General features: G+C 40.3%; 1 protein-coding gene across 3 annotated transcripts in view; it reads left to right on the top strand.

The window, feature by feature from the left end:
• Positions 1-18,753, top strand: part of ABCB7 (ATP binding cassette subfamily B member 7) — a 42,328-nt gene that overhangs the window by 1,066 nt on the left and 22,509 nt on the right. For 2 of the 3 annotated variants that reach the window (XM_062640021.1, XM_062640023.1), the window contains exons 2-4: positions 5,763-5,840; positions 7,273-7,359; positions 12,959-13,078. In XM_062640021.1, coding sequence (XP_062496005.1) covers positions 5,763-5,840; positions 7,273-7,359; positions 12,959-13,078 — 285 coding nt within the window. The remainder of the gene's footprint in view (positions 1-5,762; positions 5,841-7,272; positions 7,360-12,958; positions 13,079-18,753) is intronic. The other variant, XM_062640022.1, reaches the window with a different exon arrangement.

Consider the following 18,753-nt stretch of genomic DNA (forward strand, 5'->3'; position numbering starts at 1 on the left):
CTTTAACATTTTTTCCCCTGGTATTTGGATGTGATGAAATGTGTCTGGGTACTCGGTGTTGCCCGGTGTTGCTGGGGGTGTATTTTGGATGTCAGTGAACAAATAGCAATGTTGTCATGGTAATGTGTAGGAGTATTAATTATCATTCCATTTTCCGTTTGAGTATTATTGTTTTCATGTGAGAAATGCAAATTCTTGCTGTAAAGTTTGAATTGCCACATGTTGCTGACTGTTGATTTGCACTAGATTTTCTGAGCTAGAAAGTTAAGGCTGTGTCTGTAGTGTGTGTGTGTATATATGTGCAAGTCTTCATCTCTTTGGCCTTTTATTTTCTAGGCATTTCTGTGTTAGAAAGTGGTCAGTTATTCATTATGGGTTTTTTTTGACAGTTTCCTGATTTTGAATTCACTTCCGCTTCAAGCTCCACATTATGACAAACAGCATGTTTTACATAAGTGTGTTGTGCAAATTGATTCTTATCTAGCAGGAGGCTCAAGCTCAGTGTTCTGGAGTTTTTTGTTGTAATGCCTTTACAAATCTGACATGATTTTCTTAACATTTAACTGAATTTGCTGACATTTAACTAAATTTGCTGACAGGAAAATGCTCTGTCCTGTGATTTCAGTTTTCCTTCTCATTTTTCAGCTAGCTCAGTAAATCCTGTGCCTGCACCAACAGAAGTGACTGTCAGAAGCTGGTGAGGCACTTCAGCAGGTCGTATTTCGGAGAGATTAGCCATTGATTCTTATAAATCAGGTCATTCAGCATTTAAAACCTCTTCTGGGAGCATGTGCATCCTATTTTAGCTTCAGTTATCTGATTATTTTGCTATGGTTATCGCACATGATGGTGCGAGCTGTAAATATTTTTTAATGGGCTTATTCTGAAAGCTTTTCTATGTGTTAAAAATTGAAGAAACCCACCTGGGTTTGCATTTAAAACCACTTAAATTTACTTGCTGGGGTCCTAAGCTTGCGTCCTGCACAGTCATCTGGGAATAAGGTTTAATGAAAGGAGTGTTTTATGGCATGTGTTCTGTGAAAGCCTGCAGGCTGCTGTGTGCTGACATGTCTTGGTATACTTTAGTGTGCGGGAAAGCTCTTACATTACCTTTATTGCTATATTCTAGGTATCAAATATGGGTTAGATTTTGCATTAGGTTGTTGAATATAACCAAGGGCAGTAAATGTGAAATAAATGCCTGTGATCCAGCCCTCGCATCACTTGGGATGGGAGACTGGCAGGACCCAACCACATGTGAAATCCAGATAGTGACTTTAATGGCACATCTTCCCTGAACGGTTCCTAAATAAGGCATTCCTGGGAGAGTACACCTGATGTGACACCGTTATACTGGCAACATGGTGCTTCTCCTTGCTGTAGTGAAATCATTTTTGTGAGTAAAATCAACTGTACAACCCCAGTTGTGCTTTTATTGATGTAACTACACAAATAGCAGAGGTTTGTGTCAGTCAGGTTGTGTTTTTACAGCTCAGAGTGGTAAACATGATAGCCGTAGCCTAACTTGTGAGGAAAAAACGTGGTTAAAGGAAAGAAAAAGCTCTAGTGAAATTATCCCAGCGGAGAGAATGGACATGTTGAATGTGGCCTGCTTGGTAAGCTCTGGAAGGTGGTGTTTCTTTCTTAGGAAGCTTAGGGTTTTTTTGTGGAACAGTTTTGCCCACATCCAAAATAAAAGCAATGGCAAGCTCTGATCTAAAACGTCAGTGGAAGGAAAACAGCATTTGTCTGAAAAGGTCCAACAGCCTTTAAGGATAATTATTTTAGTAGGAATCTGTAGAAGACAATAAATACACTGAGGGGGTTCTTTCAGAACTGTAAGCTGTTTTGAAAGTGTGGCTTTGTATGTTATTGCAAGTGTAACAGTAAAAAGTAGAAGATACTTCTTTTCCCCTTGCATTATCTTGCTCTTCCAGCTGCCACATGACGTGATAAAGCATGTGTTCTTCTGCATAATTTAGTAATACCCCTTGCTCTGAAGTGGTTGTAAGGGAAGTTTGGGGTATTTTCCTTACATTTCTTCATGTTTAGCTTTTTTAAGTTTACCTGAAGCCAGGTCTGTTCTGGGAACTTAACACTGATGTTTATTGTCCAGCTGTCATTTCACATGTCTGTGTGCATTGCTAAATTCTTTTCTCTAGACTTTGATGGTGCAGTTGAACAGCTTGATGCATGGGAACTATTAATCAGCAGTTTCTTTGCTGACAGATATGTGCTTTCTGTGCTCCTTGGATTACCAAAATCCCTTTATAGAGGAAGGGGAAGTATTGCTGCTGAGCAGATCAGCAATCCCATATGTCTGTCTATACAATGGATGTCTAGTAATACTGAAAATTGTCATGAGGAAGGATATATAATGAAAAGGAACAGACGGGAATACGGGAACTTGATCAGAAAGTCATCTGGGGAATACCAGGAGGGCACAGGATGAGCAGCACTCCCTGTAGAAGGGGTGCTGTGGTGTACACTGGGGTGCCTACTGTCATACTGCATAGGTTTTCTGTTCTGCCATTGAGATGTATTTTACCAAAACAGGTGAAATGTGAGGGTAGATTGGTAAAATGGGAGGGGGGGTATCATCTTGTTAACTTTCTTGGTATCGTTTGCTCCAGGTATGTGTACAGAGCAATTGCATTTTGGCCATTGTTAAACCTAACTGCAGTTAAGTTTATATTGTTCATAGTGGTGACAGTGTAGTCTACATTTATACCAGAATATTTTCACCTTTTCTCTCTTCTTCTGCTCTTTCCTATTCAGCTTCTCTTTTTTTGCCTTGCAAACTCAGCAGAATTAGGTGGGACTTGAATAGTGCACAGGTACTTGAATCCTACCTTCAGTTCGTTACACTTAAAAAAACCCAAACATCCCCATTAGATTATGTCTGGAACAGCATGTAACATACTCCAGAGAGAAGCTTCTAAGTGTAGATTTGACCTTGTGCAAATGTGTTTAAACCCTGTTGTTTGTTTGCATTTATAGTATTTAAACTACTACCAACAGTCATGACATTTCAGCAATATGACTTTTATGTGCAATCAGTACTAGACATCTGTTTCATCCTTTAGAATCATATCCAAAAATACATAAAAAGAACATAATGGTGCAGAGTCAGGCATTCAGAAGTTAGGAAATGCCAGAATTAAAGTTCCCTGCATAATTTCTTCAATTTAGAAAGAAGCAGGACTTGCTCCCGCTCCTTTAAAGCAATAACCTGCTACTTTTATCTGTTGCTATAAGGTTCAGGTATGCCTTTCCTTTGTAGTCTTAAATCTCTTGAGAATGAGTTGTAGTGAGGAATGTGTGGAGAGTGGTCCCACTCATTTGGGCAGCTTTACTAATACTACTATGCTGGCCAGATACGTATCAGTGAAATAAATTGTTCACCTTGTTTAATTCTTTATTTCTTTGCCAAGACTTGGTTTTTAGGCAGGAGCTTGGGAGAGGATTGAGACTTCCAGTATTCCAGGCTCAAGACTTAAAATAGGAACAAGATTTCCTGTGTACCTTATGCAAATTTTGTCATCTTTTTACTGTATTCATCTCTTAACCCCATGACAGTTTATAGCTTCAGTCAAGTAAGTAGGCTATCTACTGTAGTCACTGAGATTAGATCTGCTGGTGTTTCACTTGAAGTTATTGCTGTGATGTTATTTATTGCATGCATCAGCCAGAAGAGAACTTTAAGACTTTGGGGTCAAAGGATATGAATTATTAATAAAATATTTTTATGATGTCCTAGGAGTACACTCTAGAACAGTAATTAGCTTCTTTCCAATAGCTGTTGGAGCATCTGCTGTGTGCTCCTATCTGCTAGGAATAAAGAGTTAAATATCTGGTTTTCAATTCTTACAGTACTCAAGATTCTTTCTCTTGTGAGGCCAAGCAGGAGAGAATGGTCCTGCTCTGGAGAGGTTGCAAATGTGTTGTCTTAAGAGGAACCAAAGCATAGTTGTGAGCAGTGATTCATCAGCCCCTAAACTCTTCACTTGTCTTAATGGTCTTTTATCAGCATCACGTGTTTGAGGAAGTATAAATGCTGGTGTAAGGATGCTGGGGGTTTCAGTGTACCAGCTGTGCTCTAGATTGTAGGAGACAGGAGCTCAGTCTCATTGGTGTGGATGTAGGACTTGCTGCTATTAAGCCTCTTGCCCTGGATCATGTCTCCACTATAAATTCTGAATTGTCATAGTTTAACCCATTTGTCTGAATGGCCTCTGACTGGTGAAGCAGGTGGAGTTGTGTTGAGGTGACTGCTGAGTTACAAACTCTGCTGCCTTTGGTGTTGGTTGTACAGCTTAGCTGGGTGTTGGATTCTAGGTACTGCCCAGATGCCGTGGCAGGAGTGTCTCCTCTTCTTCCATGTTGATGGGAACTTTTATCCCAAATAACCATGCCTTTATAAGGAGTGCATTGGTTTGCATTAATTTGAGATGTGCTGAGGCATCTTGAAGTCCTTCTCTTTTTCCATTATGTTTTCTGTTGATGAAATCGTTGCTGTTCATATGGAGAATGTAGATTGGATGGATGTCCATGTAGGTGGACACGAACCTGTAAAATTATGAGTGTTTCTACAATGAAATGCTTTATAACTGCAGCTCCTGCATTTAACCCAGGTCTTGGAAGCATTTCTTTGTATGTAATGTCATATAATGGAAATACTTGAAATAAGCACGTCCCATGTGGCAACTTGTGGGGGAGTAATCTTAATTTTCTTAAAAATGACTGACTAAATGATAGCTTACGGTAAGTATCTTAGGACAGGAGCAAAGGAATGGTTAAGGCAGGGTATAAAATACGACAATGCTGCTGCCTGACAAGGCTAAAAATACCCTTTTTATGATACCTGTCCTTTGCCTTGGGCTGATGAGCAGTTCTTCCACGATTTTGCTCTGTGGTAATGATTTTTATATAGCGTGAGGTGTATGGTTAATATTGCAGCAGGGCAGTGAAAGATGTAATATCGAATGTGTCAAAGATGATGTGGCACCGTCATTGCCAACCGAAGGAGAGGCCCCTGTTTTGCCACTGGGGAAACACTTCCAGCTAGTCCATGTGAGGAAAATGAATGGTCTTTTGAAACTCTTAGGGAAATGTAATTGTTTTCAGTGTAAAATGTAAAGCATCATGCAGCTGGTGCCTAGCAGGGTATCTATTAAAGATGCATTGATGGGTATGTGAATATTGGGTGTCTTATGGCTTGCTTGCCTAAAACCTGTAGTCAGGCACGCTGTAATCTCTGATAGTCCAGTGCTTTCCAGCGAGGAGCTGCAGCTTTAATTAGCCTTGTGGTCTGTGAGACAAGCATGGCATGAGCTGAGCAAAGAGGAATTGGAAATGGCAGAACCTATAAGCATAAGAATAACAATTTATAATGAAAAACGGAGCGAAAGAATAGTTGAAACAAATCAGAAGCCAACCTGGGAGGAAATTGAAATGAGAAGAAAGGGACAACTTGGTGCTTTCGTGGTACAAAAGAAACAAAGCCAGATGGGAGTGGGGATTCAGGGAAGAGGAAGGTTCATTGTCACTGCCATTTTTAATGGTTGAATGTAATTTATTTTACAGCTGCTCCCCACTAGTTTCCTTTTTCTGTGGTCACTTGTTAAGGAACAAAGCCATCTGCCCTGTTTTCATGTTCTGCTTGTTTACATAAGCTAGATGAATATTCTCTGAATGTGAAGTGCATGTTCTGCACAGCTCCATTTTCACTTCCCCCCCCCCCCCCCTTTTTTGTTCTATAGGTTCCACCAATCTGCAAGCAAAGATCGTGGCCCAGCCTGGGGGGAGATTATTCAAGGCCATTATTAGAGGCTTCAGAGGTAGGTATAAATTGGTTTTCTTCCTTCTCGCAGGTCAGAGGAAACTCAAGCCCTTGGAGCATTTTTCACTTTAGTTTGCTGGGTAGTTCATTTACTTCAGTATTTACAGTGTTGAAGTGCAGCAGTTTAAATGGCAAGTTGTGTCTGCCTCTAGAAAAGGAGATACCTTTTGTTAGAGGCTTCAGTGTTGCAGTCTCCTCAAGAAGTCTCTTTGAATCTCTAGAAACTGATGATAACACAGTAACTTACAAAGAACAGTTCTTAAAAATGTAGGGTTTGTGTATTGATACTTCAATTCGTGTTGTCAGGAATAGAAAGTACCAATGCACAGAAAGCTGTGTTTTCCTTCTAGGGCTTTATTACTTCAAAGTTCTGCTTAGAAACTCCACAACTGCTTAGGTTGTGGAATCTCAAGAAACCATGGAAATTTATTCTTACCATTTCGAATGTCGGGATGTCAGGCTCTTATTCCTGGGAAGTCTGCTTACCATAACATCATGTAAACAAGGAAGCTGCAATTTTTACTGTTCATGGAATAATTATGACATATTTCTCAGTAACACCCTTTGCTTGAATGAAGCTGGGAAATGTGTTTGTCTTGGGTTTTGTTGTTTTGGGGTTTCTAATTTTAATAAATAACCACTCATCAGACTGTCTCAAGCAGCTAAAAATCATTTGAGGGTCATTGGGACTTCAAAGTGTGAAATCTACTTTGGTTTTTATAATGTTTTTCCTTAAAACATAGAAAGTGAAATTTAGATTTGGGAAGCCCTGAGGTCTGCTGTCAAACCATCCGCGTAAGGAATTCTTAAAGAGCTTTTACATCGCTTGAACCTGGAGATTGTAAACATGCAGCAGATCTCTTAAACAAAATGCAGACTCTTGAAAAGCTTTACCACGTCCATTGTTTGTGACAGGCACTTCAAAATTGAACTTGGACAAATGCCTAGTGCTAGTGAGTTATTATTTAGTACATGTGCATGCATTAATAAATTTAGAAGTTTCCTCTGTATTTATTTAGCAGGGAACCTTGTCACTCTATGTACATTATTATTGCTTCAATGTGTTCCACTTTATACATTAGTGTGTGAGAGTACAATTATCCTCCACAACTTCAATTTCTTAATGTTTTTTAGTCCACTTTTCAGTTTTTAACTATTCCAGTTAAAAGGACACCTAAGGCTCTGTCATCTTCACCTCCTGGCTGCTTGGAACATGGTCTTTACTATACTGCTAGATTTATAGTCCCTTTCATGCTATTGTTTCCTTAAGTAACGTGAGGTTTTTAGAGAGAGGCAGTATCTTTTGTTAAAGCAAGTTAATACAGTTGGAGGATGAGGGAGGCAAACCAGACCTGTAGTTCTTCTTTCTGTTGGCTTTTACATGCATGTTTCCTGACATTCTTGCAAATTGACTTTTCATTTTCACACAGATCCTCCCGAGGTGGCAGCTGATAGAAAAGAGAACATGTTGGCATGGTCATGCAGGTGGAGGCCTTCATACAGACCCAAAGGAAGGGGTAAAATCTTGCTTAATTTTCCTTAATTAGCATTGCTTTTTAAGTAAAAAATGTGATCAGCTTCTTCCCCCTCCCCAAAAAAGCAGATGACCCCAAGTGACAACTTGGTAAAAACTGTATTGGTAGATAAGTAAATGCTACTTAATTGTTGATGTTGGTTTGCTAGCTCTTAAATCACTGAATGCTTGTAACAACTGTTCAAGTGCTTCAGTGAACACAGTCTTCGTGTCACACACTCCACTGCATTTGGCCTGCGTTTTGTCGGACTTTTTGTCATGGGAAGTATGTTCCATTGTAAGCTATTGTGGTTTCTTCTTCTTGTTTGTGACTGATACGTCCCTGTGACTTGACATTCAGGGTAGCAGAAATTAGCTTGTGGATACCAGGTAGTGCATCATTTGGTAAAATTGCATTTGAAGAGGGAGGGAAGTAATTAAACTGCATGTATTTTTACTTGGATTTGATGTTTATGCGTCTGATGTGGTTTGGCTACATTTATATTCAGGAAGTGCATGTTAAGTATGGTAGGTATGTAAGGAGCAGCAGTATCTTTTATTAGACCAAATGATCAAAGTGAGAAAATGAGGCAAGCTTTTGGTTAAAACAACGCAATATAAACTTTGCATGATTAAAATTGCAAAATCAAAGCTCTTGGGTTTATGTAACTTTCATTTTCTCACTTCCTGTGCAAAGTTATTTCTGATGTGTCACACAGAATCATTCAGTGTGATGATTATAACTTGTTCAAACTCGTGTGGGATCTTCCTAAATCTAGTGAAGACCATGTTGATGACCAACTGAAATTTGGTGCAGAATGAGGTCTTTCAGCACAGGTTTGCTCATGCTTAACTGTTCTGATAATGTCTTTCTTAAAACCTCATTTGTAAAGAAACTGAAGAGATAAACCTAGGATTTCCTCTTAATTTTGACCCAAGAGTTTTCCCTTCATTGAATTCAAACCTGTTTGTGCTACAGGTAGAGGTCAGGAGAGATGCTACTAAAATTTATGCTTTGGTAGTAAGATAATTTCATAACCTAAAGTGTAGCCAGCTTGGTTTAGCCAACATTTGTGGTCTTTTCTGCACAAGGCACAAAGGGAAACAGAATAATCTGACATCTTATAGAATCATAGAATAGTTAGGGTTGGAAAGGACCTTAAGATCATCCAGTTCCAACCCCCCTGCCATGGGCAGGGACACCTCACACGAAACCATGATCACCCAAGGCCTCGTCCAGCCTGGCCTTGAACACTGCCAGGGATGGAGCATTCACAGCCTCCCTGGGCAACCCATTCCAGTGCCTCACCACGCTCACAGAAAAGAATTTCTTCCTTATATCCAATCTAAACTTCCCCTGTTTAAGTTTTAACCCGTTAGCCCTTGTCCTATCACTACAGTCCCAAATGAAGAGTCCCTCCCCAGCATCCCTATAGGCCCCCTTCAGATACTGGAAGGCTGCTAATAGTACTGCTGGCTCTGCATGTAACATTAACGTCAGGCTAATTTTAAGACCCTCCTTGCAACATGTATAGGCTCTTTCAAAGATCTAGGCAAAACAGGCTGTAAAGCTGGTAGAGTGTCCTCTAATTATGCATGTTATGGAATAGAATTATTATGGATTGTAGTTGTCCTGTAAGTGGGAGGAGAGCATTATCCCCTGTGTTGTCGCTTTGGTGATCACCCATTTGTTGGGCTTAATTATTGGTTCTTCGGGGTTTATTTTCCTACTAGAATTTCTGATCACTTGGGGATGTTGATCAGCTGAATAATTCCCATTTGCTGTCAAAAAAACCCTTCATTTTTCAGAGCTCCGTGGAAAAGATTTTTGTATATCCCTAGAACAAACTCGCCCTCATAGAATTCATCTGCAGATCCATTTCACAACTGACCTATCTTCAAAAATACCTCAAGGGGCTATTTGTTCTTTTCTTTAAACAGCTATTTCGTGAAATGCAGACATTTTTCAGCTAAACCTAATATGTGATGGGCAGCTGCCAGGACAGATCTATTTAATCATCATAGGGATTACATTAATTTCTTTAGTTTCTACTTTTCAAAGGTCTGCAGCTTGGCATCATTCACAAATTTACATTTCAGGGTTTTCTTGGGTTGGGAAGGAAATGAAAGGTTGTGTTTGCCAAAACACTGGTAACGTTAAGGAGCAGTGGATGTTCCTTAGCGTTAGAACTCACTAGGAATATGTTAGCCAGAAATTTTGATGCCAGCTGGTATTTTTTTAGCCTGCTAGGGAGTGTAAATATTCCGTGGCATTCTGTGTTCACCCATTGCTTGCAGCTATTCCTGTATAAGCCAATCTCCTGACTCTTTTATTCCAATAAATGGAGCTATAATGTAGTTAATATAGGATGCTGTTAGTTAAGGCTGTTGTGTAACTAAACAAGTATCGGCTGTTGTCCAGGAGAAAGCAGCAAGGGCTAGCTGTAGAAGAGGTAAAATGTGTGAAGAGTGGAAAAACTAAAGAGGAACATTGGGTGCAAAAGCAAAGAGGTCCTCAGCGAAAATAAAAGGAACGGAATCTTCAAGTGACTATGGGAGAAGCTGACACATCTGTTTTTTTACAACATAATTTTTACTTCCAGCAGTGGCTGATGTGCTGAATGCTGAAACTGAAACCATTGCCGTTCTTTACCACCTTTGGGGTTTCTGTGTCTTACTTTTATTCCTGTCTATTCTGTGTACAAAAACTGTGGTGTCTGACTTGCTGCTAAGCAGACGTATTTTGCTTGCTTATGGAAAGACTGATAGTCATGATGGAACCCTGGTAATTAGCCTTCCCCTACCACCAATTCACTCAGTTGCTATTTAGTTTGCTAGTCATTGCTTGCCTTCTATGGAGGGATGCATAGTATGAAGAAAAAAGACTCTGTATTTCTTTCCCAAAGTTTGGAAGGAAAATTCAGGCCTAGTTTGACATTTATTTAAGCTGATAAGGCAACTGAAAGAAAGAATCCTACCTCCTTCCTAACCTCGGTGTCTTGCTACATAGAATCATAGATTGTTAGATAGGTCACTGTGTGGTCAGATAGTGAGCTAGTGTGATCTAGCTGAAAAATAATGCGTCCAGATGGTAGAAACACCCTCTCCCTTCCCCAGAAACATTGCTGCCGTTTAAAGGGACATAAAAGAAATGCACCCTTTCTTAACTTTATTGTATAAGCAGAGAATCAAAACAGACCCTGAGTCCATTAAACAGATTACTCATTTTAATTCTTAATGTTGCCACTTGCATATTTAAACCATTTTCAATTCATGTTTCAGTGCAATGGTAACATTTATTTCATGGTAAACTTTGATGTAATATGTGTGCGTTTTGCATCTCCTTTGATATTTCTCCTTGTTCCTTTGTAAGGCCTTTGGCAAACGAATGGCTGCCTTCTAACTTCTTTCTCTGAATGGATGTACTTCTGTCACTGTTCAGACCCATGAAGGAAAGGAAATAGATTGCGTGTATGCAGCCCATGGATTTTGTTCTTTTTAATAGCTTTTCTGTGCAAAGTCTGACTAGCCAATAGCAATGTATAATTAGAATTGCTCTGGCTGCTCTAGTATCTTTTGTGTTAAAGTGATACCTCTTTTTAACTTCCTTTTAACCTGTAAGTGGTGATCAAAGATATTTTCCAAATGTTTGAACTGCTATTTATGCATATCCTTGGCTCAGATGGAAAGATTTATGTATGTGCTGCAGCAGATACTCCATCTCCTGAATGGGTAGGATGCAACAGAAGCAGTTTTGCATTCTGTCTTCACATACAGATCTTCCATATATCCACTTTTTAAAGGTCGTTTGAAATGTGCTTATACTGTGTAATGCTCCAATACATTTGCAGTTGCTGACAAAATGCAGTATCTCTTACCCTTTGGTTTTCTTTGAAGCTATGACTAGAAACACTGAGATGAGTTTTCTGGTGCTATAAAAAGCTTACCTGTATAGGATTGGCTTCCTTGGCTGCCTTAGCAATCTTACCTTTTAACAGGGCACTCCTTTCTTGCTCATTCACCCTGGACCTTAACATAGAATTTCTATTTTGAATTGGTTTATCCTCAAAGTCAAGGAGGGAGCATTTAAAGTGCACATTAAAGTGAGGGAAACATTAAAACTGCCCCTTTTGACAAGCTTCTGTAATGATAAGTCATCTTTAAAAGGTGTGGACTAACATTTTGTTTCCACCCCTGACTACAAAATATTGCCTGAAATTGAGAGATTAGCTGCTATTTGCTGCCCTCCCTTCAGCTTTAGATAACCTTCCTGTCAAGTTCACCCCAGGGTAATCAGCAGAGAAAAATGAGTTGTTGATACTTGTTCTGTGTGTGACTGCATATGCTGTTCTTCTTGATTCGGTAGCATGGTCTAGGCTTTAGCTAGTTAGTATATGTAGCTTGGGAGTTTAGTGGAGTGCATCGCACAGGTAAGTGATACAGGCATCTGTCCATCTGTAAAATAACTTGTATTCCTGTAAAAAATACAACCAAAATTACCACCAAACCAAAACAATCCCAAAACACAACCCCCCAAAAAAAGCTCAAACCAAAAACCGCAGTATTTCTCAAAAAGCCTTGCTAACTGAGCTGTAGTCTTGTTTAGAGCAAAATTTGAGGTTTGGAGAAGAACCTGCTTGAATTCATTAAAAATGAGCGTAATCAGTTAAGCTGATGTGTGGCCATTTACATCATCTGCCTTACGAAGCCTGGTTATCCACCTTCAGGGCCCAGTCTGTTAAATCAGGTGGTGATGTTGAAAGCTGAGTTAAGGCCACTATAATAGTTTTCTTGCTGGCAGTTATAGCTTCATTGGGCACCCACTGAAGACTGTATGCCCTAGAAAACATGGGCAAAATAAGAGTATTTCTCACTTCTCAGCAAAGAAGATAAGATGACCAAAAAACTGTGAAGGGAATTGTTGGAAATGCTTAAATTTGCAACCAACTAATCAGAGCTGAAATGCATATTCAGTTGAATTTATACTTTAGCATAGCTGCTCTGTTTCAGATTTTGAGTTGCTAAAATGCTGGTGGTTTATACTGTATTCTGTTGTGACTCATGAATGTTCTTCATACTACGGTTTATTGTAGACCTTTCAGAGTTCTTTCATTCCTTGTTTTTTTGTTACCTCATTAACTTTACATTTTGCATTTCTTCCTTGCATTTTTTCTGTGCTATGTTAAAACAGCTTCCAAACAAGAAATACCAAGCCATTTTGTACTAAATCCCGAGAAGATAAAGAAGGACCAGTTTATTTGTTCTGTGAAGTACTTAAGCTATGGTGAATTGTGGCTTTCTCCATATTCCACTTACAGCTAGCTACACTTGCACTCTTGAGGACATGTGAATTAAGAGCAATTCATCTGTTTTAGCAGTGTGTCAAGGATTTATTACCTAAAAACTGACAACTTGAAATTTCAGTCTGCAGTCCTAGTCTCAAATATGAAATGTCTGTTGCCTCTCCAGTAAAATACAGAAGTGATCCAAATGTATTAAATTCATTTTTATTTATACTTTTTATTTATTTATTTATTCTTATTTATACTTAGTTTGCTTCCTTGGGTCTTTTTATGATACAGTGCCTTTGTTCTTTCCTATAGCTGAAAGAGATCGATGCCAAAAAGATCATCAGAGCGATGTTGTCTTATGTGTGGCCCAAAGACAGACCAGACCTGCGAGCCAGAGTTGCCATATCCCTAGGGTTTTTAGCAAGTGCAAAGGTAAGTACAGATACTTGACTGTACTGTGATAGTTACTGTTCATCTGGAGTTTGTACAAGGAACAATTTCTCTATTATTATTTAAGGGGGTTATAGTCTTAAGATGTTTGTTTCCTGTGTGAGGAGCACATAGTATTGGAAATAATAGCTTGGGTATTTTAAGGGGGTGCGTATGCATGTGATATAGAATCATAGAATAGTTAGGGTTGAAAAGAACCTTAAGATCATCCAGTGCCAACCCACCCGCCATGGGCAGGGACACCTCACATTAAGCCATGTCACCCAAGGCTCTGTCCAACCTGGCCTTGAACACTGCCAGGGATGGAGCATTCACAACTTCCTTGGGCAACCCATTCCAGTGCCTCACCACCCTCACACTAAAGAATTTCCTCCTTCTATCCAATCTGAACTTCCCTGTTTGTTTTAACCCATTACCCCTTGTCCTGTCACTACAGTCCCTAATGAAGAGTCCCTCCCCAGCATCCCTATAGACCCCCTTCAGATACTGGAAGCTGCTCTGAGGTCTCCACGCAGCCTTCTCTTCTCCAGGCTGAACAGCCCCAACTTTCTCAGCCTGTCTTCATACAGGAGGTGCTCCAGCCCCTGATCATCCTTGTGGCCTCCTCTGGACTTGTTCCAACAGCTCCATGTCCTTTTTATGTTGAGGACACCAGAACTGCACACAATGCTCCAGGTGAGGTCTCACGAGAGCAGAGTAGAGGGGCAGGATCACCTCCTTCGACCTCTGGTCACGCTCCTTTTGATGCAGCCCAGGATACGGTTGCTTTCTGGGCTGTGAGTGCACACTGAAGCCGGCTCATGTTCATTTTCTCATCAACCAACACCCCCAAGTCCTTCTCCGCAGGGCTGCTCTGAATCTCTTCTCTGCCCAACCTGTAGCTGTGCCTGGGATTGCTCTGACCCACGTGCACTTGTCACTTGGCATGGTTAAACTTCATGAGGTTGGCATCAGCCCACCTCACAAGCGTGTCGAGGTCCCTCTGGATGGCATTCCTTCCCTCCAGGGTATCAACTGAACCACACAGCTTGGTGTCATCGGCAAACTTGCTGAGGGCGCACTCAATCCCACTGTCCATGTCAGCAATGAAGATGTTGAACAAGACCGGTCCCAACACTGATCCCTGAGGGACACCACTCGTTACTGGTCTCCAGCCGGACATTGAGCCATTGACCACAACTCTTTGTGTGCGGCCATCCAGCCAGTTCTTTATCCACCGAGTGGTCCATCCATCAAATTGATGTCTCTCCAATTTAGAGACAAGGATGTCGTGTGGGACAGTGTTGAGTGCTTTGCACAAGTCCAGGTAGTATGCGTGTGGTTAGGAAGATGATGATGACAACCACAATTTTCATTTCCATTGCTCACATTAGTTCAGGATTTTCCATTGCCATTTAGTAATTTACATCATAAGTTATAGGAGATGTGAGTTAGAGGTTGCTTACAGATCTTTTCTTGCATGGTGCTGGATGTGTCAAACTGCATTTCTTCAAGGCTGTATGCTTATTCTCTACTCTGAACTTGAGCAATCTGGTGGTATCTACTCATAACTCTTGCTGTGCTATGGAAAAGGGGATTTGAGCTCCAGTCTTCTCTTGGTATTTCTCTGTGGGATGACAGTGGAATTTCTGTTGTTTCAGGGACTCCTCTGATGTCCCAACGTGAAACAAGCTGTATAATTTATTTTTATATTGAACCATGCTTTCATTCAAATTATTTTTCTTGAGTCTTTTGATTATGGAGGCTTGCTTTTACCTTTACTTCATTGTTTGAAAGGATCTCATACTCTTGCCTGCTACATAATTAGTGTTTGTTTGTTCATGGAAAGCAATAGGCATGCGGAAGCTTTCAGCAGATTAATGGAGGGTATCCAGATTTTACAGACCTTCTAGAAATAGCGTAGAAGAGCAAATGCTGAGGTTTTGCACAAAATCTTTTGCTTTGGAAGAAAAGAAGTACATGTTTGATTACAAAATTTACTCCAGATATTTTGCACATTTCATATGGCTCAACAGGGTTGCTTTCTAATGGCAATTTTTACTAAACATAAAGCCAATATTAGTGTTTTGCTGGGATAAGCTAAAGTAGGTACTACTTAATCAGTGAGTTTCAGCACTTAAGCTACTTGCACTGGCAACTTACTAGCATTCAGTAACATTGCCGTGTTATGAGAAGAGAGAAGAAATGAATTTCTGCTATGTAGGTATTGAAAGAAGAGTACTTGGAAGAGAAATGTGCTCATTTATGTGAGCTGAAGAGGAAAGGCCAATCTTTGGGTCTGCAGCTCCTTCTTGTGAGCAGTCTATCAGGTGCTAGCTGGTGCTGTCTACAGTAGATATTTTGGGTTGTGCTGCTTGCTGTTCAGGACGTTACTGATAATGCAGGTGACAAGATGCAGGATGTGGCATGTCTGTACATGTGAACTTCCACCCTTGTTTATGCCTGTGTGAAGTAAAGCATTAATCACTGGGAAACGATCTGCTCAAAATGCAGCTGCAAGGAGCAGTTCACCTTGTGCACTGTGCAGTTGCCCTCACAATAATAGATAACTGATTATATGCTTGGCTAGTTGAGGTTTTGTGATGTGTATTTACCAGATGGATATGAAAATTCTTCTAATTCACTTTTTTTTTTAAAGCCTCATATTATAATGTTAATAATAATAACCTGAAGGCAATTTTGAAATAAGTTGGAAGTATTTTACTTCTTTTTCTCTTCCCCTACTTTCCTAATTTGTAAGTTAAATGAACATGATGGAGGATGTGAGTCCAGAATCTGGTCCTGCATGTGGCAGCCCTGTACCTTGCTTTTAGAAAATCTGTTAGTGTTTCTAGCAGCTTTCTGGGCTGTAATGAAAACAAAATTGATGGCCAGCATGCCTGACTCTTGGAAATAGCTCTGTATTTGGTATAATGCAGAGCTATTATGTTTCTGCTGGGATGGAGAGAGATGTTCCCCCCTGTCAGGAAACCGTGCACTTCATTGCTCTTTAGGGAAGTAACTGAATGTTTGGATCTCTCTTAAGTGTTCTCTTAAGTTCCCTACCTCAGGTTCTGTATAAGGCAGCCTGGGAGCCCTAGTGTCCAGAGCAGAGCAGAAAACCTGCTGAGTTTTGCCCAGGTTTTAGAAGGTGCCTGTTAAAGCACGAGCATTTTGTAGGAATGTTTTGGATGTGGTTGGGGAAACACATAGCAAGCTCTCTGCAGGGTGTATGTTATAACTGGCTGGGGTGAAAAAATTCAGGGATGTCTTCTAGCTCTCCTTGGATAAGTTCTTTGTTTTGCTCTGTTCCAGTCATGAAAAGCCTTGTTAGAGCTCAAACATTTTTGAGTAACTGCAGTCTAAGAAGTTACCCCTCATCACCTGAGCTATCCCCACTGTGCCTTTGGGGATTAAATTTTCTTCAACTACTTCATGCTTACACGTTCAGTCTATGTGTAGTTACTGTGGCATCACTGACATGCAACATTTTGTTGCAGAGCTGTAGTTTTTCTGTCATAGCTTTGAGCCCTGGACATCTCCTTTTCTTCCAGAGCAAACTACTTTGTCCTAGAGAAAATCCAGTTAGTTTACCTGTGGCTTCTCTGGACCATGTATAATCCTGTGCAGCTTCCTCATTAGCCCTTTTGTTCCAACTGCTTGGGAGGTTAATTACAATGTACGTGATAGACCACACAAAAAACCTTAAGTCTATTAAAGTTTCTCTGCTATATACATGTGTCAGCACCAGAATGCCAGCGTGTCTTTCTCCTCACTGCAGTCCTGACCCAGTTTCTTTGCTCACTATGTACTTCTCTGTATCTGAAGGACTTAAGTCCTTATTATGGATTTTGTCTAAAAGCTGCTTGTTCGTGGAGGTTTTGCATAGAGAACTATGTGATGCCTAGTACAAGTCACCTTCCCCAGTAAGAAATGCTTTCATAAGCCTTTTGGACAGTTTCCTCTGAGTTTGGTGACATTTTATACCTATGTATTTATAAAGTTAAGTTTCCAGTTAGGAGAAAAGGTCCAAGTGGTGACTCTGACACAGATTCTGTAGGGTGGCTTCAGTTTTACTGAAGAAAACTCCAGAGGAATCACAGAGGAGAGGTAGGTTAGGAAAATCCTCAGTCATAGGAAAAACATGAGGAGTTAATCACACCCAGTTTGATTGGGCTTACCCACCAAACATACGAAAGCTGGAGATCATACCTCTTGGTCTGCTGCTTGAGAAGTTATTTGTTTCTAAGTCTTCCAGTTCAGTGAAGTTCTGCTTCAAAACAAACGCTGGTTTGTGTGCAGCTACTGAAGTGCCTGCAGTTACAATCTGTCTTGACTCCTTTTGTGGGGTCCAGTTGCCTGTCATTGAGCAAATTATTGTGAATTTTGGTGCCTTTCTGTCTACACATAACCACTGGTAGTATTGTTAGCCTTCAAAGTGAGCTGTTCGTATGGCTTTTTATGACCGGTTGCTGACAGGATGGAGTCTGCTCTAGGGCCAGTAAGGTCTTTTATTCCTTGGATGATTCATTGTATTATGACACGCTTTAAATTTTAACCTTAAATGTTTATAGCCTATCTAGACATGTGTGATCTGAAAGATGCAGCAGCAAGGCAGGTGAGAGGAGTACATAAGGCATCATCTGTGTGTTCACAGCCTGCTCAGGTCTTACATAGCTGTTTTTTCTTTCTCCACATTCCCTCTCCCAGCTTTTGTCTTCTCTACTGCTGTATGTATGGTAAATGCTGCTTTACTTTTCTGTTTCTTCTTTTTTCCTCCTGTGGCACAAGAAGAAAAAGTGCTTGGCCTTCTGAGAAGCTGGATTAAACACATGAATATGACAAAATCACTTGTCACCTCTGTCAGCCTGTAATGATTTTTTGGCCTCTTGGTCACAGACCATGCATGTGTTATTCATGAGCCAGAGAAATCTTTCAGACTCTCTGCATTTCTACTGACTGCTAATCCTCTAAGTTTTAGGAGAAGAAATGGGTTGGCAAGGGAGGCAAGACACAAGTGTTGTGTTGCAGATTTAGCCTGTGAGCAGAGATAACGATATCTATCTGATCAGTTAAAAACATCTCAGAGTAGGAGCCCTTTTTTATGGGCTCAGATGGAGTTAGATAATTACAGTAAACCTTTAGAAACTGCTAGTGGAAAAAGTACATTTCAGGTCATCATTAAATGTGGAGAAGGCATGAAGCCAGATGCTTCTTCCCTCTTCTGGACCACATTTTGTAGCTTCTGTAGCAGTTTTACCTCTGCCAGTGGTGGAGCTTTCCATTTGTTTTCACAAATGGAGTTGTGGAATGTGTACATTTATATTGGTCCAGAGATAAATTCAGTCGTCTTCATGTCAACGTTCCTCATTGAATTATTGGCAGAAGAAGAGCTCAGTGTAGACCAATTTTATCTTGTTGGGGCTCAGCCTGTCACCAATTCATCATCTTTATTATCAACAAGAAATACTGAGAAGAGCACAGTGAAAGATAAGACTGTGTGCCATAAACATAGTGTAGTCCCACAAGGGAATAGAGATGATGCACTGTCAGTTTAAAACAGTGCAGTCATTTAAAAAAATGTTTAAACTCCTTTAAGCATGATGCATTATAGTCTAACATGCTGTTAAATGTGGGCAATTGAATTGGGATGACTTCTTGGGTGCGTATTTGCTTTC

The sequence above is a fragment of the Pezoporus occidentalis genome, unplaced genomic scaffold (genome assembly GCF_034315485.1).
Source record: "Pezoporus occidentalis ecotype Australia unplaced genomic scaffold, CSIRO_AGI_Poc_V1 ctg63, whole genome shotgun sequence".
NCBI classification, from domain to species: Eukaryota; Metazoa; Chordata; class Aves; order Psittaciformes; family Psittacidae; genus Pezoporus; species Pezoporus occidentalis.